This window comes from Tachypleus tridentatus, chromosome 5 (assembly GCF_004210375.1).
Source record: "Tachypleus tridentatus isolate NWPU-2018 chromosome 5, ASM421037v1, whole genome shotgun sequence".
Classification (NCBI taxonomy): domain Eukaryota; kingdom Metazoa; phylum Arthropoda; class Merostomata; order Xiphosura; family Limulidae; genus Tachypleus; species Tachypleus tridentatus.
The window spans coordinates 16,608,864-16,634,374 of NC_134829.1; the positions used below are offsets into that span (position 1 = coordinate 16,608,864).

The following is a 25,511-nucleotide window of genomic DNA, read 5'->3' on the forward strand; positions in this document are numbered from 1 at the left end:
CCAAGGGTCACGAGTTTGATCCCTGTCACACCAAACATGCTCGCCCTTTCAGCCATGGGGGCATTATAATGTGACTGTCAATCTCACTATTTGTTGGTAAAAGAGTAGCTCAAGAATTTGCAGTGAGTGATGATGACTAACTGCTTTCCCTCTAGTCTCACACTGCTAAATTAGGGATGGCTAGTGCAGATAACCTTCGTGTAGCCTTGTGCAAAATTAAAAACAAGCCAAGCTCTAACTACTGCCTAGATGGAGAACAATCAGTGAGTAGCGCCTGCAGCCAATAATAACATGATTTATATTTTTCTATTGCACTCATAATTCAAGAATATGTTTAGTAGTACGTGAAACAAACCTTAAACTTGGTCATCCATGCCAGCCCAAACTGCAAAGACAACTGTGTTAACACAATGTATTAAAAACATGTGCACAGAAACAGCTAGAACAGCAAATAAGATATTGAAAATACCCAACAGGCATTATAGTCATCACAGAGTGATGTAAAAAACAATGATTATTTAATGTTACATAGACAACACACTATCATATTGAACAAATATTCATAACTGATAGAAAAAAATGCAACTAAGATAGCATAACCAAATATCTTTTGTGTGTACATAAACTAACAAAGTGTAAAAAGAAAATTACTGAGAGTTTAAAACACAAATAAAGAATGTAACAGATCTATGTATGCATTAAACATGAAAAACAATTCATGCTGGCATTCTTGAGTCTTAAACATAAAATTTATTTAGCTTTTATTTATAAGAATATTGGAGTTTATTATTTGTATGTTCTAATCAATTGTGGAGCATCTTTCTTCATTTTTGCACCTTTTTTAGTCTTAAGTTTTTTTTTATGTTTATGAAATGTTGCTAAGACAATCATTTTTTTATCAAATTTTGATTGTTATCTGCACTGGGTTTAAACAAAACATATCAAATATGATGTATGTTACTTGAATACACTTCATGTGAGTTTGAAATGTACAAAAGTACACTTTTTAATACTCTCAGTATTTGTCTAATATAAAAACTAAAATCAAACAAGTTTATGGTACGAATAAAATTAATTTTAGAAGCTTCTGAGCTATGTATATTAAAATGCAAATGTATAGCAAGTTAACGCTGAAATCTAATGGAAATTTTTACATTACATTGTATTTCAATTACCAATTTTACATGGGTATTTGAAAAGTATGACATACATATATATATATATAATAACTTTCTGCCTGAGCTTTGTAATTTAGTTTGTCATAAGATGTCAACTAAAGATAAGTTTTGAGTATTTTAGCAAGCAGTATTAAAATGTCACATCTGAAAGCTAGATTATGACACTCTTAAGATTATGTTGTTCAGATGCATGAATTTTACTCGAATTCCTCAGACCAGTTTGTATTAGACTAAAAATTGGAAACATGCAATGTGAAAAAAAAATCATGATTAAATTTACTCCTGTTCCAATTTTGGACTTGCATTTATTATACTTTTTTAACATGTTATTATATAGATACATTGGTATTGAAATTTTACACAATTCTTGAAATATTTGAATTTTAGAACAGAAAGGCATCTCATTTCACACATGGGCTAAATGATCAGATGAGATACTATTAATTTTGAATTACTGGCCAGATTTAACAGTACTGCTACCATAATTGGACACAATAATGGGACTGACTCTCATATTTATAATGCAATTATAACAGAATGTAATCAGTGGCACCATATCTTGAACTCTAAACCTATAATACACAAACTTGTGTATTTACCACCTGATAGCATTTAAAATGCTTTTATAGAAATAGAAAATGAAAGTCCACCACTTTTATGAATTTTAAAGCTATTTATTTAAGATCAAGTGAAATTTGAAAGTGCTTGCAAGCATCAACATCGAGGAAAGAGTATACCAAATGGAGAAGTTGACAGAGCCACCCAGTAAAGAGGTCTCTGGATGAAGAGATGTCCTTGGAAAAAAAAGAAACAATGGTGGAGAACCTGAAAGGGAGAAGTGCACATCAGGTAACAATGAACAGCATAAACAGGATATTAGAGTTGATCCAGGATTGAATGGGCATCAAGATGAGAGATAAAAGAAAGGAAGACTGAAGAAAAAGTGCAGCTGGTCTCTTAAGTGGTCAAAGTTGCAGAAAGAAAAGACTCGTCTGAGTAAAGCAGTAAATAGGTATACTGTAATAGCACATGAGAAGCATTAATTACATAGAAGAATGACCAACAACAATGACAGGCAAGAAGGAAGGAAGTCTCGAGAGAAAGGTAGTGTAAGGAGAAATGGCACAAATGGGATATATGTGCAAGTGTGCAAACCCACATTATGGTTCCAGTCAGGGATCAAAACTGAGTGAGATGGTTCGTGAAGGAAGAAGCACTGTAACAGAGTCAAGAGAACAGAGAGAGAAACACTGTAACAATGAGAATGAAAAAACATGGTGGAGAGTGCCAACCAATAAACAGAGATGGTGAAGACTGACAAACCATGGTGAACAACCAAGTAAAAAACAGTTGAAAGGTAGGATACTGAAAAACAGTCAGGAGAATCATTGATGAAAACACCACTTCTAATGATAGTCAGATAAAGATTAAGGATGACAAAAAATGTACAATGAAAATTATATGATAAGATAGTAACCATGAGGGAAATGGACCAGACAAATTGAGAAGGGAGTTGAAAAACATTTCTAGATGTATTAAATACTGTGCAGGCATAGGAATGTACTAAGAAAGCTTGACAAGCCATCCCAGCTGAGCAACCTCTGGAACGAAAATGAAGATGGGGGTGAATAAATACCTTTGAGATAAGGCTAGGAGAAGCTAACCATCCATGCAGAGATGGAATCTCAGTCCGTGATCATGAATTTGATGAATGAACACCCTTATGACCCAAAAGAAGACATAAAACCTGATGCTATGCTGAAGGGAAGCACAGAGATCTGGAAAACCAAACTTCAATGGACAATCTGCAGAAAATGTCTGAAAAATATGGAAACTAGAATAAGTAGAAAATCATTGGCAACATTGACCCTGGTTTTCCAAAGTCTGAGGGCAACAGACCAGTAAAGAAAAAGGTATTTTCCATGCAGAACATTGTAATGACCTGAAACTAGTTGAGTGAGGATTGGTTGATAACTAGATACCAGTCCCAAGGGATATTAGGGCCCATAAAGATGAATGAGAGCAAAAACTCCACAGCAGGAATGTATACTCTCAATAGGTTTTGGCAGAAAGATGACTACATCCAAGACTATATATTCAATACAATGAAAAATAAATAAGGATTGAAAGAGAAGTGGAAAGAAAGACCCAATCCAACATGATAGTATTCAAAAGGAGGTAACAAACCTCACCATACCTCTCCTCCCCTGGGACACAATGAAATATCTCAGACATGAGGTGGAAGAATGAAATGTAAAAGTGATACCAAAGCCAGGATACAGAAGTCACAAATGTGAGGAGAATGAGGCATGTGGGTATACATGCACATATTTGTTCAATGAAAAAAAAAAAAATCAGCATGAGCCCTAATATCAGGTGAAGAAGAAAATACAAAACAATCTTGATCATTGTGTCAGAGAGTAAATAACAGAGAGTCAAAGACATTGACAAAAGAGAGAAAAATGGAACATACCTAGGTAATCATATCCATAACAAGATTGGAAAATTAAGAAATGTCCTTGACCTGTAAAGCAATACTCAAAACAAGTTCTGGTGGAGGAAAAAGCTGTGCAAAATCTTGAACTGAAGTAAAGAAACATCAACCACAGATGAGAGCAGGAAGCCCAGTATGCATAAGGGAACCAACAATACACTGTATTTAGGTTTTAATGCCCTAACTATCAATTAGCCCTCCAGAAGCCATACTAGAAATAGATCCTGTGTTTATAACATATTTTACTCTTAAACCACACAGTAGATAAAAAACATAACTTCAGAGTTCATGAAGGTAATTAATACTTGTGAAACAAAAACTATTTTAAACCAAAATGTAAGTTTTGTTTATGACTGATAATCTCAGTATGTGGAAATATGACTAGAAAAGGTTTCGTGTCTACTCAAGACAATGCTGAGGAAAAGAATGATGTTATTTCAAGCGTAAGTGGTTATGGAGAGTCCATGTGCATGGTAGTGGCATCACCTGTTGCTGAGGGGCTATTGTCTCATAATAACACCATCATGCACTAGCAGAGTTCATGTTAATTATGTAAATTGTGGTTGAAAGATAGTTCAAGTCTAGTAACATGCAAATCTCATGGGCAAATGTTCAAGGGATATAGCTACTTTTTTACATGCAGATGCAAGATATTATATTGACATCTAGCAATCCAGAATAAACTACACATGTATCCATCAAGTTGATTGACTGATTTAGTGTTTTATGGCACAAAGCATCTAGGCTATCTGCACCAAACATCCAGTAAAAAGGTAAAAATAAATTAAATGTAGTAAAATACATAAAAGGAAATGAAGGTAAAACAAAACATCATTGAAAAACACAAAAAGCATAAAACCAATGTTGACACCTAGTCTACAATGTTAAGAGAGAAAGCAGAGTAAGAGAAGTTGTAAAGGACTTTCTGTAGCATAATGGTAATGATCATAACCTGCCAGGAAGACTAACAGGTAAGTACAAGAACCACCGTCAGTCACCTGAAGTTGGCCTTTCCAGTCCTGGTTTCGGGTTATGTTGTCATAACAGCTATTATCAAAAGGTAGAATAAGAAAAGTGTTAAAAGACATACAGCAAAATTGTAATAAAAATTAACCAAATGTCCTGTAAAAAGGTAAAAGTAAAATAAATGTAGTAAAATTTGTAAAAGGAAACAAAGGTAAAAATAAAACAGCAATTAAAAAACAGAAAATGGCATACAACCAATGTTGACATCCAGTCTACAAAGTTGTAAAGGACTTCCTGTAGCAGAATGGTAATGATCATAACCCGCCATGAAGACTAACAGGTAAGTACAAGAACCACCATCAGTCACCTGAAGTTGGTCTTTCCAGTCCTGGTTCTGGGTTATGTGTCATTATGGCCAGTACCAAAAGTTAAAGTAATAAAAGTGTTAAAAGACATGCAGCAAAACTGTAATAACAACTCGCCAGGACGACTAACGGGTAGGTCAAACGGATAGTTCAAACAGCAGCATTAGTCACCTGAAGTTGGCCTTTCTAGTCCTGGTGTGAAGTTATTTAATGTTCTGGCCATTTTCCAATGTCAAATTGAACTAGAGAGATTGAGATTCTTAAAGGGGAACCACAATTAAAAAGGTGTAATGAATAAATATCAAACACTTAAATGAGATTAAAAAGATTAATGGCCAGTAAAAGACTGAAAACTTTATCAAGGTGGACAGTGTCACAGTCACCAATAACACTGTCCAATGTTACAGACAAACCTGGGACAGAACATGTTTAAAATAGTGCCGTTGTTGAGAGTTGTAATGATGGCAAGAAAGCAAAATGTGACTTATAGTGATCTGAGTGTTACACAAACTACACACTGGTGCATCAGTTCCAGATAAAAGAAAACGATGAGTTAAAAAACTGTGACCAATGCGTAGTCCAGTTAGAACAACTTCCTCCTTCTGAACCTTACGGAAACTAGACGGCTAAAGCCCAATATAGTGTTTTATTTGAAAAAGCTTGTTGTCCCATTGCTCACTCCAAGTGGACTGCCAGCTGGCACAGAGCCAAGCCTTGAATACAGGATCGTAGTCCATGTATGGAACAGGCACAGTGGTGATAGTACCAAAGCAGATGGATTTAGCTGCCGTGTCTGCAAGTGTATTCCCGCAAATACCAACATGTCCTGGTATCCAGAAAAACTGGATAGAAGTAGATGTTAATGAGAAATGGGCCAGTCGATATTGAATATCAGTGAGAACAGGGTGTGAGCCAATGTGAAGTGATTCCAAGGCCAGCAGAGAACTAAGCAAGTAAGTATAAATAATGCAGTCAGAGTACTGCTCAGATTCAATATGATCCAGGGCAAGAGATATGGTGTACAGTTCAGCAGTGAACACAGAAGTTGTAGAGGGGATTCTGCGCACAACCACCGAACCGCAATAAATCTTGGCAGAGCCCACAGAAGTACCTGATTTGGAACCATCCATATAAATTGGAATGAAGTGATTGTTCGAAAGATGTTCAGTAAATAAAAGATGGAACTTCCGATCAGGAGTATCTGCCTTTTACAGATGACTTAAAAAAATGTCACATTTGGGGGCTGTATTACCCATGGGAGTATGGGCTGACCAGTGGATTCTGCAATGTTTTCCAAGGACAGACCCAATTCATCCAATTGCACCTGGATGCAAAGACCAAAAGGAGCAATGGCAGATTGTCTGTTCTGAAAAAATAAGGCCCACTGAGGAAGGAAAACACATCCCCAGGTGGGATGCTTTGGTAAGGAACAAAGTTTCGAAGAATACAGTAAAGACAGTTGCAAACGATTAAGGTGCAGAGAACGTTCATGACATTTCACGTATAAGTTCTGAATTGGGGAGGTGTAGAAAGCCCCAGTGCAGAGTCAAAGTTCTTGATGATGAATGGGGTCCAGCATCTTTAAGGCCGAGGGTCTGGCAGAGCCATAGACCATTGATCCATAGTCGAGTTTTTAACGAATAACAGCACAATACATCTTTAACATAGAACATCGATCTGCTACCCAACTGGCGGTAGAGATGACACGGAGGATATTCAGTGCTCTTGTGCATTTGACCTGTAGCTGCTTTAAGTGTGGTATGAAGGTCAGCTTTATAAAGATAAGTCCCAAGAACTTGGTCTCAGGGACCATTGGCAGCAAAACTTCACCGATATGGAGTTAAGGATCAGGGTGAATACCCCGTTGGCAGCAAAAGTGCATGCAAACGGTTTTAGAGAGAAAAAAAGTAAAGCCATTCGCCGTAGTCCACTTCAGTACACGATGGAGGGCAGTTTGTAGTTGCCACTCAATATATGTTCGACGACTGGCAAGAGATGTGAAAGTCATCAACATAGAGCCCGTTTGCAACAGTGAGAGGGAGTTGTTCAGTGATAGCATTTATCTTTATACTGAAAAGTGTCAAACCAACACAAATTTGGAATCTCCTGTCCATTAAAAAATTTTAATATGAGTAAATGGCCACGTAACTCATATATATGGATGTCTCGCAAAATGCCATACCTCCATGTTGTGTCATAAGCCTTATCAATGTCAAAAAATATTGATACAAGATGTTGTCATTTGAGAAAGGCTTCTCTGATTGATGTTTCAAGTCGAATTAGGTGGTCCGTGGTGGAGTGTTGTCATCAGAACCCACACTGGGTGGGCGAGAAGAGGTTGTTTGATTCGACGAACCAAACAAGACGAGCATTAACCATCCTCTCTAAGGTCTCACACAGAGACAGCTCATCAAAGCAATTGGACGGTAGTTTGAAGGAATCTTGGGATCTTTCCCAGGTTTAAAGAAAGGTAAGATAATAGCCTGGCACCAGGCATCAGGAAAAACATTCTCCTGCCAGATCCAGTTAAAAACAATTAGAAGAATATCAAGAAAAGCAGGCGAGAGATAGCATAGCATGTTATAGTGTACATCATCAGGTCCAACAGATGTACTGCCAGACCAATGAAGGGCCATTTTCAGTTCCACCAGTGTAAAGGGACAATTATAGTCAAAGAGACAGTCAGTTCAAAAGGAAAGAGGTGAACGCTCTGCCCGAGTCTTGATGGCCAAGAAGATGGAGGAGCAAGCAGAAGTGCTAGATAAAAGCTTTCACCTAAAGTATTGGTGATGCTCCAAACATCAGCTACCTCTTGGCCATCAGAGAGTAAGATGGAGAGGGGTACAGAATTGTAGTACCCACTGATGTTTCGAATCATGTCCCATATGACCTTAGAACTGGTGGTAGAAGATATGCTGGTTGTGAACTTAATCCAAGATTCCTTCTGGCTTTGATATCTTACCCACCAAGCATGTGCATGGGCCTGTTGAAAAGCAATGCGGTTCGAAAGTGTGGGATATCTACGGAAAGTATCCCAGGCCCGTTTTTGAGCCTTCCATGCCAAGTGGCAAGCAGGATTCCACCACAGACGCGGATATGGTGGAAAATGTGTCGAGGTTTCAGGAATACACTGATTGATTGATTGTATAATACAGTCAGTTACTGCTGCCACACAGTCGTCTATTGATGGCTGATTCATGATGGCAGGATCAAGTTCTGCAAGAGCAGTGAAAGTGGACCAGTCTGCTTGATCTAGCTTCCACCAGGGCACGCGGGTAGGGTGGCATCGACCACGGCCAGTCTCTCGCAAAAGTATAGGAAAATGATCACTGCCAAGTGGATTATTTTCAACCTTCCATGAAAACTGGCAAATATTGAAGGGGAGCAAACTGAGTGATCAATAGCAGTAAAGGACTGACTAGGTGCATGGAAATAAGTGGAAGAACCAGTATTGAAAAGAGAAAGATTGTGATCAGAGAGCATACGCTCTACAGAGCGACCCCTCCTATCAATAACAGCACTTCCCCAGACGGGATGATGTCCATTAAAGTCCCCCAGGATTAGAAAGGGAGACAGCAGCTGTTCAATGAGAGCATCAAGGTCTGATTGATCATATGTCTCTCCAGGGGACAGGTAGAGAGAACAAACAGTGATGGTATGACCCAAGGAAACACGGATAGCTACGGCCTCCAAGGGTGTGTTGAGTGACAAAGACAGGGTGGGCACATGCTGATCAACCAATAGTGCCACCCCTCCATGTACTCGTCCATCACACAGCCTGTCATTTCTGTACAGAAAAAACTGCCGAATGGTGACTGTATCAGCAGGTTTTAGAAATGTTTCTTGTAAGGAAAGACATACAGGATGGTAGGAAGCAATCAGTGTTTTGATATCATCCAAATTAGAACGTAAACCTCGACAGTTCCATTGTATCAAGGTGGCCATTTTTAATGACAGGTAGGCGAAGTGGGTGGAGAACCCTTCTGTTTATGACCACGTATTTTTTCCTTACTGTCCTTATTCGGAGGAGGTCTATCGACCTCCATGGATTCTGCCCTGGGTCAATTGGGCAGGTCTTCATTGTTGGAAGGGGATTCCAGTGACTGAGGATGCGAACGAATGATTGTTTTACATTGTGGGGTGGGAGAAAAAGATGTATCAGAAGAAATGTCTGTATTTGAAAACGAAGGATGTGGATCTTGAGGTTTATTGGAATGTATGGGAGGAACAGAAATGGGTGTAGAAGTTGATTCATCAACCTTTTTAACCATGGAGGTCAAAAGGCTTTACATTTGTTTTGAAAACGATTCTCTTGGAGGCACAGAGAGATCTGTCTGCACTCCCATTGTAGTTGTGGAACAAAGTGCAGCAGCATATATCCAAGATGGAGTGGCGAACAGCAATTTAAAAGCCTCAGGATAACTAATGTTATGAGTCATTTTCAAATGCTGCACCTCTTTTTCCTCCAACTATTTTGGGCAAGAAAGAAAGTAGGAAGGGTGGGAACCATTGCAGTTGACACAATGTGGGTCTGTGTGACACTCATAGGCATCGTGGTCCTTGCCACCACAACGAGCACATGTCAGGGAACCACGACAGAACGTCTTTGAGTGGCCGAACCGTTGACATTGGAAACATCGAAGAGGGTTTGGAATGTATGGCCGTACCCTGCAAATTAGATAACCTGCCTTGATGGTGGCAGGTGCATGTGGTGATGTAAATGAAAAAACGAGAATATTTGTTCCCAGTGTAACTCCATCTTTGCGAGTGGAGATGTGCCTCACTGCAGAAACTCCTTGAGTGGAGAGACCAGTGAAAATCTCTGACTCGGGGACATTCTTCAAATCCCTCTCAACAATAACACCTGTTGAAGAATTCAAGGTAGCATGAGGGGATAACCTCAATAGGTATATCCCCAATTACCTTTGAATTCAAGAGGAGTTCACTGTGTTGGGTTGTGGATGTTTCAACTAATGTGTCTCTAGATCGAAGCTTCTTTACTGACTTTGGAGAGCCAGCAAGACCCTCTATTCCCTTCTGAATAAAAAAGGGGGACATTTGCCCTGAAGGTTTTTCTGAAAGAGAATGTAATATAAGAAAATGAGGCACATGTATTACAGATGTTTAAGATTGCTGTTCAGAGTCTTCAAGACGTGGTCATTTAACTATTACTGTTTTTTCACTATTTTTTTTAAATGTTTTTGTAAGAGGATCCATAGGAAAAAAGGAAAATTTCGGTACCCACTGACCCCACCCACCATGGAGCCCTAGAAGGGGACGCACTACGTCATGCTAAGACATTGCAGCAACGCCAGGGTTTCGTGAGCACTATACCCAAACACCCGCATCAGACACAATGTCCACAACACCCATTGAGAACTTCCAACACTGGTACTTGGTTGACTCTAGCCCAAGTGGACCAGCCGATTGACCCAAGGGGGGCTGCCCAAAGGCTGCCCGTCTACAGAAATGCAAGGCCAAAGTGGTGTGTTAGGGTTGGACCCCTCAACCACCAGGATCCTCTCCTCCCCTTCATGGGTCGCCACGCACGGCAAACACATGGGTGGATGTTTAGATCCCAGAGGAGGTAAACTGAAAGAACAGAACCTTCCCTGGGAGGTCCTCTCACCACGTACAGGAATATCCATCAAGTATTCAATTTTTAAGTACTTTCTGTGAATGTATTATATTTTACATGGCTATGTTTCAAAACATGAAGGATTAGCTTAATTATTTCTATTAACCAACCTGTAATAGGTAAATTACAATCTTCTTCTGAAGATTACCTTACATCATTTAAGTTCTTTTGTCTCATAAAAGTCACAGCATTATTCAGCCACATCCTTTTACTATGTATGTAACACTTACTTCTTTTTTTTTTAATTTAATAATATAATGTTATAAGTACTGTTTGCTTTCCTCTTAAGTGTTATATACAGCTGGAACTGTAGAAACTACCATGCCAGACAAGAAAAATATTTTTGGAATTTTATTTGGTTTACACCTTGTGAGACATCTTAGAGCTCAATAGTTCACTCCTGAAATCAACTTAGGTAAAACAGCGTAAGTTACGTATGCCTATGTGTCTTAGCTATAGCAACAACTTTGTAACACTTTAAAATTTCAGTGCTGTCTTTAACTTGCACAGTTTGCCATTTAAAGATATATAACACAAATTCAATTTTAATGCTATGCTCAAGCTACAATGCATAAAGGTGTTTAAATACTTTAAAAGTATTCACATGTACATCTTATACATAGAGGATCCCAGAAGTAATTAGCAGGAATAATTACAGCATTCCTGCTGTTTTTGCTTATATTTTTTGTATGTGACTCGTGTATTATTAGGATCCTATAAGCAACACAATGATAGAACAAGCATTTGGTAAGCATAAAGTAATTAGTTTGAAACAACGTTTTACAAACGAATTGTGTTTATACAGACATCACAATATATTAGCAGTTAAATGATCAAAGTTTCAACTCAAAGGTAAATTTAAAGAAGACAGGAGACCTAGGGACTGCCTGACGTCCCCAACAAATCAAGGAAAATGTGTTCCTCCCTCTCCTCTATGGAAAATATAATAAAACTGGCTAAATGAATATAAAATCTCTTGAATCACCATTATAACACGTAACCCTGGTCAGTAAGCACAGGAAAGAAATACTGATAAAATCACATTCACAGGTTTATTAACTAGATGATGAAAACTTGGAAGAAAAATTAAGATTTTATATGATTATAGCTCATTAAAATGTACATCCAGCTGTTAAGTTATAATTCTGGATAGCATCACATGAATTACTCTTACCGTGACTATTGGATTGAAATGAAAAGGTTGAAGTTTTACAGACACACCCTAGGCATTTTGAATCACTTAAGTTTTCCAGACAGTGCTCACACTGTTCATCTCCTGGCCTGATCTAAAAAAAGATTATATTAAAACATTTTTATAGGAAATTCTAAATACATAATGAAAAAACAAATTACTGAAAATAGCTATTATGTGTGTGCATTATTTTACATATGAAAACAGAATCATGCAATTTAGAATGTGAAAATAATTAATAAAAAACTTTTAAAATTATGTTGGATAGTTAACATGTTGATTAAATGGCATATGACTTATAATAAATGCAAGGGTTATCAAATTGTAAGCATAATTTTGATGGGAATATCTTAACAGTGTTATAAAATAAATGTATCTTGTTGTATTGACTGAATATCTTAAGTCATTCAACCAATGTGCTGTTGCTAGTGATTGGATAAATAGGTTATATCTACAGAAATATTGAATACATCTAGAATTTATAAGACACTGGTGAGGCTACATTTGGATTATTTTCTTCTGTCAATAGCAGACACATTTTTCAAATACCTTATCAGAATAAACAAACTCTTCATGAAATATACAAGCTCAACCAAATGTTATTTCATTATACAACATTTTCTGAATACTGCCATTGCATTCTACAAAAACAAACATTTTGAGAATAAATTTAAATTCTTAAATCCTGCATTTTCTTAATGTAGTGTAATATTTTTCAGATGCTCCAACTCTAAAACTTACTTTTTACATTCAGGTTTCTCTCACATCATGTACATACCATAGTCTTAAATTAATTTATCTTGTTTTGAATTAATTTTATGTCTTATTTGCAAAAACTATATTTTTGCAAACATATATATCTTGTTACATCCGCTACAGTTATATTTTAATTATACATTCATTTTGATAGCAAATAAATAGTTTATTTTAAGTACATTTAGAAGTGCTACTGTTCATTTAGATAGAATGGTGAGCAGTTATTGTTCAAAATTAAATATTTTTTGTAAAAACAAAAAAAGAGGATAAATTAATATTTATATATTGATCACCTAAACTCACAAAATAGCTTGATAAACTGTTAATTCCATACTGAGTGAATTCACCAATTCATCATAAAATATATTTTAAAAAAACATAACAGTATGCACAAATCTTCTTAATGAAAATCTCAAGAAACAAGCAAGTGGCCCTTAAAGAAATATATTTTGAAATAAGAACAAATCCCACTTTCTTAAGCAACCATTTAAACGTCATGTCTATTTCAAAGAGAACATACAACAGCCTTTGCAGTGAAATAAATTATGTTCATCACTACCCCACTCAACTGTTTTCCTTCTGGTTTCCTTCTCTTCAAGGTTACATCATCAAAAACCAGGTATTGCAACCACATATCTTTTCTCCATATTTGTTCAACTTTATGGTTAATCCCTCAAGGTTTTAAAATTCATATTCAATCACCTCTATCCACATAATAAGGTTATGATAGAGAATAGACTGATGAATTGTTTTACTGATTTGATGCACAATACATTAAGAACACTTTACCACAAATGAGAATCTTTTTCATTTGAACTGTACTAACACTGTCGGTGTTTGTACAAATCTACTGAAGTTTTTGCACATAACATTCATAATAAAGTTTGTGAATTGAATTCTATGTATTACAACTCAATAAGAAATTTAAAACTCACTAAACTCAACTCTGTTTATGAGATTCTTTCCTTCCTCAAACATAAAAAAATTGCCACATTAGCAATGACAATCTAACAGTGAACATACTACCAGCTTATGTTGTCAAAATACCCCATGACCTACACCAAATGGAAAGTTGGATCTCTATTCTAAAGAAATGTTTAAATGTTGTTCCTGTTAAAAAACATAAATGGATTCAATACACAACACCAAATCGAACATCTTTTTCACTGTTTGCATCTTTAAGCACATTTCAACACTTCAACTACAGATAAGGCAGAAATCACCTACACCACCTACCAATAAGTTATTTTCTCTCATCTACAGAAACAAAGCAACACATGGTCTCCCCCACGAGGGAAACTTCTTCCTCTTGCTTACGACATAGAAAAATGTCAAAAGGAAACTTATAACTTGTATTTATCAACTGCAACATCTGTTAGAAACTAAAAATGAAGAACAACTTTACATAATCTTTGTTCATATGACAACACTGTAATCATACAAGTTGACAAAGCAGTTTGGAAGATTAATAGATTGTCTGTTCCACTATAAGGATACAAATAAGGAACAAAGAACTTCCATTAGAAGTCAAGAATTTAGTTGTTAAATATCCCAAGTTTTCTTCATTCTGTCTTCTACCTAAAATACACAAACCAGACTGTCCTATAAGACAAGTTTAATTATGTATCTCTGAATGGCTGGTATGGGTGTCAAAACTTTTATTGATAAGCAGAGAACATTTTAACCTTGCTAAGGCATATCACAGTGAGAAGAAATTATCAAATTCCCATACACACACCTACTGTGCACACAAGTAATGCATCACTGCCAAGTGAGCTAAACCTTATAAAAATTGTCTCTACCTTCTTCCATAAAAGTAAAAAAATTTCATCTTTCAAATATGCATTTTAACATATAAATATATAATTCATTAAAACAGAATGTTTAACATAACTATAATTTAACTGCCTTTATAACAAAGATAGTACTAACTTTGTTTAATAAAATGTTAAAACAAATCAAGTCATATAGTTATGATTACTGCTACTAACCCTAAAAGGACTACTGCAAGCTTGAAAGTCAAAATATGCTCTTTATGTTGATTATGAACATGCACATCAAATAAGATGATGTGAATCTGAAAAATGCCTTGAAAGTTAAGGGCAGATATATAAGGCTGTTCTCATGGATTGGAAACATTTATTGACAGAAAAGTTAGAAGTTGAAATGACACACTAGACCTTGGAATTGTTTATATGTTCTGTATACATATCACAGACATGTTGGATTATTGGAAATACAGTAACTAAAACACAAACTTTGAGAGCACTTGCACATTACTGTAAAAAGTGAATTTTTTTATTTGTTTTTGAAACTAAAACAAAAATATTTCGATGCTATTTTTATTGCCATTCAATAATACTAAAGTTGTTTAATTAAATTCTGAAAGACACTGAAACTGTAAAACATTGGAACATGTGCAGAATAACAGACTTGCAATTAAAAGATTAAAATGGTTTTTGATAAGCAAATCAGCAAGTAACATGATAAACACAGCCAATTTAAATTCATGATGGAAGGCAAATGTCAGATGCCCATTTGGAATTTCATAGTGTGATAATACCAAAAACTGATCACTTTTTGGAATGGTTGATAGAAACTCGGTTGATAGAAATGTGGTCAGATAAGGGCCTTAAGAGTTTCTGATATAAAGAGATTCTAGTAGAAAACAGTTGTGTGTGTATATAAACAAATTTGGGAAACTAGAAACATCCAGTAAGAGACTTTCAATAAATGGTGCTCCAGCCATGGTAGGCAGAGAATAGTATCTTGTAACTGGTAAGAATCAACAAGCACAAAGGGCAGTGGCAAAAGACAACTATGTATTCCAAGTAACAGTACTCAACAAATTCAAGAAGGATTTTTGTTTCATGAAGCTACAAAAGTCATGTGTACACAAGTTGCTTTCATAATTTTTCTGTTCAGTTACTACTCATCTGAAGCAGATGGAGAATGAAACAGGTATGCATATTATTCCACATATGAATAACGTGGCAAAGCCACCAGATACATTGTCTATGAATTTCTCCGTGATTAGAGTGTTGCAATAAGCATTAGAAAACTGCTGTCCTTGTACACTAGGTAACTTATCGAAGGCATGCAGATAGGGGTTGCTTTAAAAGAAACAACCTTACACTAGGGCATTCTGTTATGGAAACTATGCTAGAGAGTTATTGTAAAGATGCACTGCTGTCAGACAGAGCATGGCAAAAGATGGTGACATGGATGTAACAAAGTTCAAAAACTGTTTTAATATAATATACTCAATCTCTGTATAACAAATAAAATCACACAAGTTTACAAAAAAACAAATAAGTTACTCTACTGCTATAATAAAATTTACATATTCATGGCTGTTAATTTTTATTTATTAATAAGATTTCTTCTGTACCTTTACAATCTTGTTGGTACAAGTAAGTGAAATGTATTTGTTTTTTTCTTTTACTGTTAGTGGTTAAATTGTAAATTTAAAAAAAAGGGTCTCCATTTTGTGATCCACACTGAAATTCTAATCAGAAGATGAGGAATGCTAACATCTTGAACCCTCAAAAGATGGAACTCTGTTCTGGACCATTCATCTCAAGTTAACTCCTGAACATAACATGCATGTACTGTTTTTAAACTTCATGAAATGTTTGAGACTTACCTGACTCTAAACAATATTACAGAATTTAAGTTTATTTAGCAATCTTTCTTTCACAATTTTGTCATCAGTAAAGAACGAAACTGGAAACAACTTCAATGCCACAAATCATAGAAGCATGTATAAATATATCCAATCAATTTACTGTTAAAAAGATCTCAGTATCATTATCAATCATTATCAAACTATTTCCACAATTAACTGCAGATACAAGGTGTTGTTGACTAAAGATTATCCACCCCAATATAGTGTTTCATTTTGGAAGTAGAGGATTATTTTTGCCTCACTGTTCCAGAGAATACTTGGAAGAATGCTTTTCAAATTCCTTTTCAAACATTTTGGTTAATTTTACACCACTTGTTTCATGAATGTTATTTAAGAGCAGCTTGCAACACATTTAAGCATAACAGTGTACAAAAGAAGTACATAAAGACATCTAAACACAGATGCTTTCAAATCTTTAAGTCCTTGGCTGTTAATCTTGGATTTTGTTGCTCTACTCATAATTTTCATTTCTATTTCTTTCATGCATTTCAGATGAATTTTTTCTTTGTTACTTTATGTTTCTCTGATATAGGTCTGTAGCCATTACCTTTACAGTAGTCTAGAAGTCCTTTTCTCAGGTGTGTTAACAATCATTGTCTAGACCATCATTTGTTTTGTTTTCACAAATTTTCATTCAATAAATGTTGGTAATCATTACCTATTTTGTGTTTATTGGCTTTATGATGCAGCTTAGTTACCAAATAATTGTTTTCAATCAGTTAATATATTTTAAAATTAGTTCTGTTCAGGTGTTGCAGACATTTAATGATAGGTATCAATACTCTTGTCATAAAGAAATATTTAAAATCACTTAAGTTTTATTTAACAAACATTGCTTGACAAACTACCAAAAACTGTGCATTTTGGATTTTCTAACATTAATTATTACTAATGTTTACTAACTGCTTCCACTTCACATTTTATTGAATTATTTTTAATACGTGGAGTCAATTCTTTTCTGTGCGTGTATAATTCATTTGAAGTCATTATACTTCAGTAATTATACGCTTATCTTTTACGTAGTAATAGAAGAGTTAAAGGGTGGTTTAATTCACAAGCTTAAAAACTCATAAAAAGCAGACAAAAAATTCACCTAAAACATCACTTTAATTTTATAGTCTTACATCTCCAGCTTAAAAATTACCAGTTCTCAAAATTGTAATCATCATTCTCATGTATAATTAAATAAAAACAGGACAAAATTCTAAGAAAAAACTCACAACAATATAATACTGTTTTCCAACAGTTAGGTTTGAAAATCTTTCCTGAACAGGGCTGTTTTTCTGTAAGTAAAATAGAGAAACAAGAATATCAGTATATGCAACAATAAAAAACAAACAAAAAACTGTATCAATTTCCTAAGCAAATAACAAAGAACTTTTACATGATTATGACTAAAGAAGACAAGAAGTAAAGAGATAAAATAACATTTTTCACTTTTTCTTCACCTGTGTATGAAAACAAATATATGCTAAAAATAATGAAAAATAAAAGAATATATAATAAAAATGACAACCATATTACATCTGACATATCTGGCCCCAGTAAGGTCTTTCTCGCAATGCTAGGACTCATTAATCTGGCTGAAATATTATAAAAATCTTTAGTTTATTAGAACTGCTACTAAGTATTTATTTGTAGATTCTCCTTAAATTAACACTTGTTCAACAATTATTTGTGTAAAGATACAAGAGTTTATAGTTTAATAAAAGTATTTATGGAACAAGAACATACTGTACTTAATTCCATGGTTAAATTTCCAAGTGGTAGTCTTTTCATCATGCTCTTAGATTTCTTACACATCAGCAACATCCTCAAATACATGCAGATGACTGGTGTTAACTTTAGAACATGCTACCAACTTAACCAGTCACATATAACATACATTATCTATTATAATATTCTAGCACAAAGACCTAAATATGCTATCTGTGATAGCTGTCCAAATTTTGAATTAATGAATTAAAGAGGAAGTCGCTAGTCAACAGTACATACCTAAATATTTGGCCTTTCTAATTAAATTAAGGATTTAACAATTAATGTTATAATACACCCACATGATCAAATTAAGGAGTGCATTTCTGTATAAACCCTCATATCCACAGCATGGCACGATAACAGTTAGATCAATTTGGTCCCAACAAAGACAGGAAACAGGTGAGAATACTACACTCATGTCATACCAAAATCCTAATGAAGTACCCCATAATCCTGATCTAAATTCAAGGGAGGCTAATTTCGAGCTCAAATCAAACATGATTTCCCATTAAGCAAGAAACTTCACTTTTAGACATGATAAAGAATGAACTTTCTGTCTATTGAAAAAGTTAAAAAAAGCTTTACAACTAGTGATAAAGAATCATTGCTTTTCAATGTCATATATAAGAAGTTAAAGACTAAAGTAAACTCGGGCTCTGATATGTTAAAAATCAGGTTACCAAACTTCTCTTCAGTCATGGTTTCACTGGCCATGACAGAGATTTTCATACAAAAAAAAAAAAAGTTTCTTTGGGCCTGCAACACTTTTTGGGTAAAAACTGGTTAAAAACACTTATCCCTCTACTGTAAAAATTAGCTGTCTCAAGTACCTATAGATGTTCAAATAGTTATGAGACACTTGCACAGAGTTACATCAAACAAACCTATGATCATCAACTTGCATCCCTGAGATTGTCTCACTGGTCACAAAGAGCACCCTCACAAATATACAAGGTGTCCTAAATAGCTAAGGCTTAAAAGGTTTTTTTTCCTGTAACCCTAAACTCATTTTAAATGAAGGTAGGTAAATGTTTTTAAAAACATGTTTAGCAAAAATAATTTTAAAAATACCACAAGTTCTATGATCACTTAAAACAATAATTCATGATGCCATGAATACAGTTACTGTCAACATTTATCCTATAGAGAGAATTACATGAATTTCAATTTTTTTTTTTGCAAAATGCACTTGCTGGTCAATATCAACTTTAACTTATTTGAACTACATTTTGAACATGTATTTATAAATAGCCCAACTGAGACCTAGAACTTTATACCTATGAGATATTGTGATTAATACTCAAGAAAATCTTTGAAGATTCTAGAGAAATTTTAAAGTTGGCAAATTTTATTACATGGATTGGTATATCAGCAAAAATTGATTAAAATAAAAAGTTCAAGGTCATAATTTTAAAAAATCTCTCACTCAGCCCCAATTTCAAATGAGTAGTCATACAGCAGCCAAAGGAAATATGTTTAAGACTGGCCTTACTGTCTGTCTGCTAATTCTAAGAACTTATGAGCAAAAACAAAATACAACAATAACAAAAAAATCATATGTGGTGAAAGAAAAGAAGGCACATCTCAGGGAGGGATTAGAACTGCAAACTAGTTCTCTATTTGGACATAAGCCAATTATTTAACATTAAACTAATGCTTCTATTGTTAAAAGTACCCTGAGCTGTTTGTTCATAACATGCCTTCCAACACAAGTTAAATATAATCTGAATAAAAAAATCATATCCGATCTTAAAAATAAGTCCAGAAATACATTACTGTAGGAAATTAATGTTAAAAAATAAATAAAATTCATGTATAAAAGCTACTTTATTCATAAATAAAATGAACATTAAATAATCAGTAGAATCTAATGTTCTGAAATAGTTCACTTCTTTATAACAACATTCTTTAACTAAAATTATTCAAAGTTAGGAGACAAGATATTTTTTTCTATTTTTAACAAACCAGCAACTATGATTACATCTTAAAAAAAGTCACAAAATCTACAAATATTACAATTTCCATAACTATAAATTATTCCTTCATTAATTCCAACATTTCTCTCTCCAAGTGGAAAACGACATACACATGCAATAGATATACACAACTGATTGTATTTAAGTTTAATGTGAGTTATGATTTACACAGTTTATACAGCACAAGTTTTAAATTTAGTTATCTTAAGTTCTAGTTTATTGTTTACATAACTGATTACAAATTATAAATTGTGTAGTACAGTTTTTGTGAGTTGGCAATTACTATATTATTGTGTAATGTTACTAAAACTTAAGTTTTCTCCTTTTCTTCAATTGAGTATTATTTCATCATTATATTTAGTAGTATGCAGAATATTCTAGATCTCTTTTGGGGTATAAATACCCATCAAAAATGTTGTTTAGAAGCAAAATCTAAAGTGAATGATTGAGTTCAACCATAAAGATTTATTAGTCATAAATTATCACAGATTATATTGTAATAACAGAGCAGAAGTATAACTTGTCTTTTCATTTGTATTCTAAGGTAACTGAACCAGGCTGTGTGGACTTTAATGTAAAAAAAGAATAACTTACAACTTAATACAATTGTGGTAACCAACAGTTAGAGTGGTGAATTTTAAAAGTGAAGATATCATTTGGAAGTGATATCAGTTAGTAATAAATATCTTTCTACCAACCTTTCTTAAATTATGCTTCATTTTTATACAATGAAATTATACATTTCTTATATCTTATCAAACTTCACTTGATAATATAAGTCTTTGAAGAAAAATAAAAAATAACAAATCTTGCATGCACATTGTTTGATGGTTCAAGACCAATTTAACTCGTACATATATTACATATATTTAGATTACTGAAACATATTTAACATTGTGAATGGAACTGTACAAATCATATTAATAAGAATGATTAAATATTGAGAAGAAACCTGCCACTGTTTGCAAAAAACAAGGCTAAATTAGGTAAGAACACAAAATTTGCTTCAACAAAAAATATAACTACTGCAACATACAGTGATGTTTAACGTACACATTCACAACAGGATCTTGTACACAAACTTTAATTTATTTACATTGTACAAACCACATATTCTGTCATTGAAGTCTGTAACAGTGCTTTGTAACTAACTGTTCTACCTTGCTCCAGCAGTGTTATTGCAAGCAAAGAATGTTCATTCAGCCAAGTGATAGACTTTAGTACTATCACAGAATTAATTCAGATGTATTAATATAAAAATATAATAAAGAGAGGAACTGATCTTTAAATAATACAGTTCAATTGCTATCAATTGCCAATTATTATTGTTTCACGTTATTAGAACTTTCAGTTTCTTCTTACTTTAATTGAGTATTATTGCATCATTTGGCCTATTTACAAATTATGTCAAATAAATTTAAAAGATCATATAGATCATGAGTCAGCTTCCAGTTTTATTTACTTTTGTGATTCACATGTAATACCTACATGCCTCTCTCACATGTACTTTAAAAGATATTTTTAACTACATATCATAAACTCCTTAACCATAAAATTCCACACTCTTCCAAAACATGAAAAAAAAAGATTTTACTAAACACCATCCAAACATATGTTCTTAAAGATCGATATTCATGAAAGATGGAGGAAATGTGGAAAGTACAGTATGCCAGTATCTATAAAAAAATTGACTATGTTCCTCAACAGACTTGTTACAATAAAAATTACAGCACCAGGTAATAGTGCATTATCTACAGTGGGAGAATGTAGCTTCAGGGTAAACAAGGAACTTAGAACAGCAACAGAAAAGTAACCCACACTTATATAACTGTATAATAAAGCATACCAACAATGAAGTTAAGCAAAATTAAAATAAAAGGAATTTGAAAACAAACTATACATTGACAAATTCAGCAAAAAATACACATAGTACATGACTTTAATTGCATGCATGGAAACATGCAGTAAATAACATGTCACATATACTGAAACTTTTTAAAACAAAATCCATGTTACAAATTATGTACAGCATATTATATATAACAGAATCCTGAAACAAAAGATAGTTTAAAGTATATTAATCAGTAAAATAATAAAAGGTTAAGATTTTTAATACTCAGGACAAAAGTATAAACTAAGACTTAAGATCACTTATGTAAATGTTTACTATCATATTTGGTGCAAGTTCAAACTAATACTGGGATGTCTGACACATAGACATTAGTAACTATACAGGATTTAACATGTGGCACCATCAAGGAATCCAAGAAAAGAAAAACCCACAAAATTCTGGATAATGACTAGATGCAGAGAATTGTTTGACAAAATTGAGGGCTGATGTCTAGTAGTATATCAGCAATAAAGAGAAAGGTATATTTCTGCCTGTTCATGGTTACAACCATTTGCCTATCGTTCTTTAAGGAAATCCCTAATTAACAAAATGCTGTGAAGATTATGGAGACCCAGACCATATGGAAGAGTGAAGAAGGTTAAGACGTGTTGCTTATGAGGAGGAATGCCACAAGCTTGCACACAACGATAGGAAAATGGTTTAAACCATGAACAGGCAGAAATATACCTTTCTCTTTATTGCTGATATACTACTAGACATCAGCCCTCAATTTTGTCAAACAATTCTCTGCATCTAGTCATCATCCAGAATTCAAACACAAATGTTTTTTCAGAGTATTTAATGCAAAACATGTTGGAGTGAAATTACCTTTCCATATAGGAAGAAGTAACAGAAAGAGTACCCTGAGGTTTTCAACAATACCTTTATTATATTTCACTCACTACAATTATGTCAGCTCTTCCCATAAAGTCAAAAGCCAAATTGTTTAAAATGTTAGCAAGTTTCCAGGCCATATTTAAATAGTTGGTGAGCTCATTCCCAGTCAGTGAGGTTGTACTGAAAGTTGGTTGGTTGGTTGATTTAGTGTTTTATAGCACAAAGCAGCCTGTGCCAAACATCCGGTAAAAATGCTAAAGGTAAATTTAGTAAAACCATAAAAGGAAATTAAAGTAAAACAAAACAAAGTTTAAAAAAATACACATAAATAGCATAAAACCAATGTTTACACCATCTAGTTTACACCATTAAGAAACAAATTACAGTAATTCAAGTTGTAAAGGGCTTTCTATAGAATAACTGTAATTATCATACCTCACCAGGAAGACTAACAAGTACAAAAATCAACATCAGTCACCTGAAGTTGGCCTTTCCAGTCCTGGTTCCAAGTTATTCGACATTATGGCCATTTTCAAAAAGGAAAGTAATAAAAAGGTTTTAAAAGACATGTAGCAAAAATTATAATAATAACTTGCCAGGATGACTATTGAGTAGTTCAAATGGATAGTTCAAACAGCAATGCTAGTCACCTGAAGTTGGCCTTTCCAGTCCTGGTTTCTAATTATTTGACATAACGGCCATTTTCTAATTTCAAATCAAACAAGATGGACTGTGATTCTTAAAAGGGAATCACATTAAGAAAAACCTAATATAAATTAAAAAACTTAAATAACATTAAAAATATTGATAGTCTTTAACAAAACTACAAACATTTTCAAGGTGGACAGTGTCACCATCACCAATAACACTAACATTATGGATAAACCTTGGGACAGAACATGTTTAAAATGGTGCCGTCGTTAAGAGTCGTAACGAAGACAAGAAAGTAAAATGTGGCTTATTGCAATCTGAGTGTTACACAAAATACACATTGGTGCACTAGTTCTAGATAAAAGAAAACAATGAGTTTAAAAACTGTGACCAATGCGTAGTCTAGTTAGAACAACTTCCTCTTTCTGATCCTAATGGTAACAAGATGGCCAAAGTCCAATATAGGGTTTTATTTGGAAAAGCTTGTTTTCACATTGCTCACTCCAAGTCGACTGCCAGCTGGCATGGAGCTCAGCCTTGAACACAGGACCATAGTCAATGCATGGAACAGGGACAACGGTGATAGTGCCAGAGCAGATAGACTTAGCTGCAGTGTCAGTGAGCTTATTCCTGCGAATACCAACGTAGCCTGGTATGCAGAAAAACTGGATAGAAGTAGATGTTAAAGAGAAATGGGCCAGTCAGCTTTGAATATTGGTGAAAACAGGGTGTGAACCAATGTGAAGTGATTCCAGGGCCAGCAGAGAACTAAGTGAGTCACTATAAATAGTGCAGTTTGAGTATTGCTTAGCTTCTATGAGATCCAGGGCAAGAGAAATGGCACACAGTTCAGCAGTGAACACAAAAGCTGTAGAGGGGATTCTGCACACAACCCACGAATCACAACAAACCATGGCAGAACCCACACAGTCACCTGATTTTGAACCATCTGTATAAACAGGAATGAAAGAACAGTTTGAAAGATGTTCAGCAAATAGCAGACAGTATTTCCAATCGGAACTGTCTACTTTTCTCAGATGACTTAAAGATAGGTCACAATTGGGGACTGTAAGAAGCCATGGTGGAATGGGCTGACCAATTGATACAGCATTGTTATCCAACGACAGACACAATTCATCCAACTGCACCTGGATACGAAGGCCAAAAGGAGTCATGGCAGTTCGTCTGTTCTGAAAAAGTATGGCCCACCAAGGAAGGAAAACACAACCCCAGGTGGGAAGCTTTGGTAAGGAACAAAGTTTCAAAGCATATAGTAAAGACAGTTGCAAATGGTGAAGATACAAAGAAGGTTTATGAGACAATGCATATGCTCTGAACTGGAGAAGAACAGAAAGCCCTAGAGCAGAGCCAAAGTCCTTGACAATTAGCAGGTTCTAGCATCTTTAAGGCTGATGGTCTGGCAGAGCCATAAATCAGTGATCCATAGTTAAGTTCTGATCGAATAAGAGCATGATATATCTTTAACATAGAGCATCGATCTTCCAAGTGGTGGAAGAGAGGACACAGAGGATGTTCAGTGCTCTTGTACACTTGATCTGCAGCTGCTTGATGTGTGGTATAAAGGTCAGCTTGCAGACAAAGACAAGTCCCAAGAACTTTGTCTCAGGGTACACTGGCAACACAACTGGAGTTCCAGATCAATATGAATACCACATTGGCAGCAAAAGTGCATGCAAACAGTTTTAAAGAGAGAGAAGTTAAAGCCATTTGCTGTGGTCCACTTCAGTAAATGACTGAGGGCAGTCTGTAGCTGCCACTCAATATACCTCAATATATGTTGTATTATAAGCCTTCTCAATGTCAAAGAATATTAGTAGAAGATGTCATTTGAGAAAGGCTTCTCTGATTGACGTTTCAAGTTGAATCAGGTGGTCCACAGTGGGGCTCTGTTGTCGGAACCCACACTGGGTGGATGAGAGAAGGTTGTTTCATTCGAGGAACCAAACAAGACGAGCATTAACCATCCTCTCTGAGGTTTTACAAAGACAGTTCTTCAAAGCAATTGGACAGTAGTTTGAAGGAATCTTGGGATCCTTCCCAGGCTTAGAGAAAAAAAGGACAATAGCCTGGTGTCAGGCATCAGGAAAAACATTCTCCTGC

General features: G+C 34.8%; 1 protein-coding gene across 2 annotated transcripts in view; it reads right to left on the reverse strand.

The window, feature by feature from the left end:
- The window catches only part of LOC143250606 (uncharacterized), a 54,624-nt gene that overhangs the window by 16,335 nt on the left and 12,778 nt on the right, over positions 1-25,511 (reverse strand). For both annotated transcript variants that reach the window (XM_076501423.1, XM_076501425.1), the window contains 2 exons: positions 17,498-17,560; positions 11,816-11,927 (listed from right to left, as the gene is read on the reverse strand). In XM_076501423.1, coding sequence (XP_076357538.1) covers positions 11,816-11,927; positions 17,498-17,560 — 175 coding nt within the window. The remainder of the gene's footprint in view (positions 1-11,815; positions 11,928-17,497; positions 17,561-25,511) is intronic.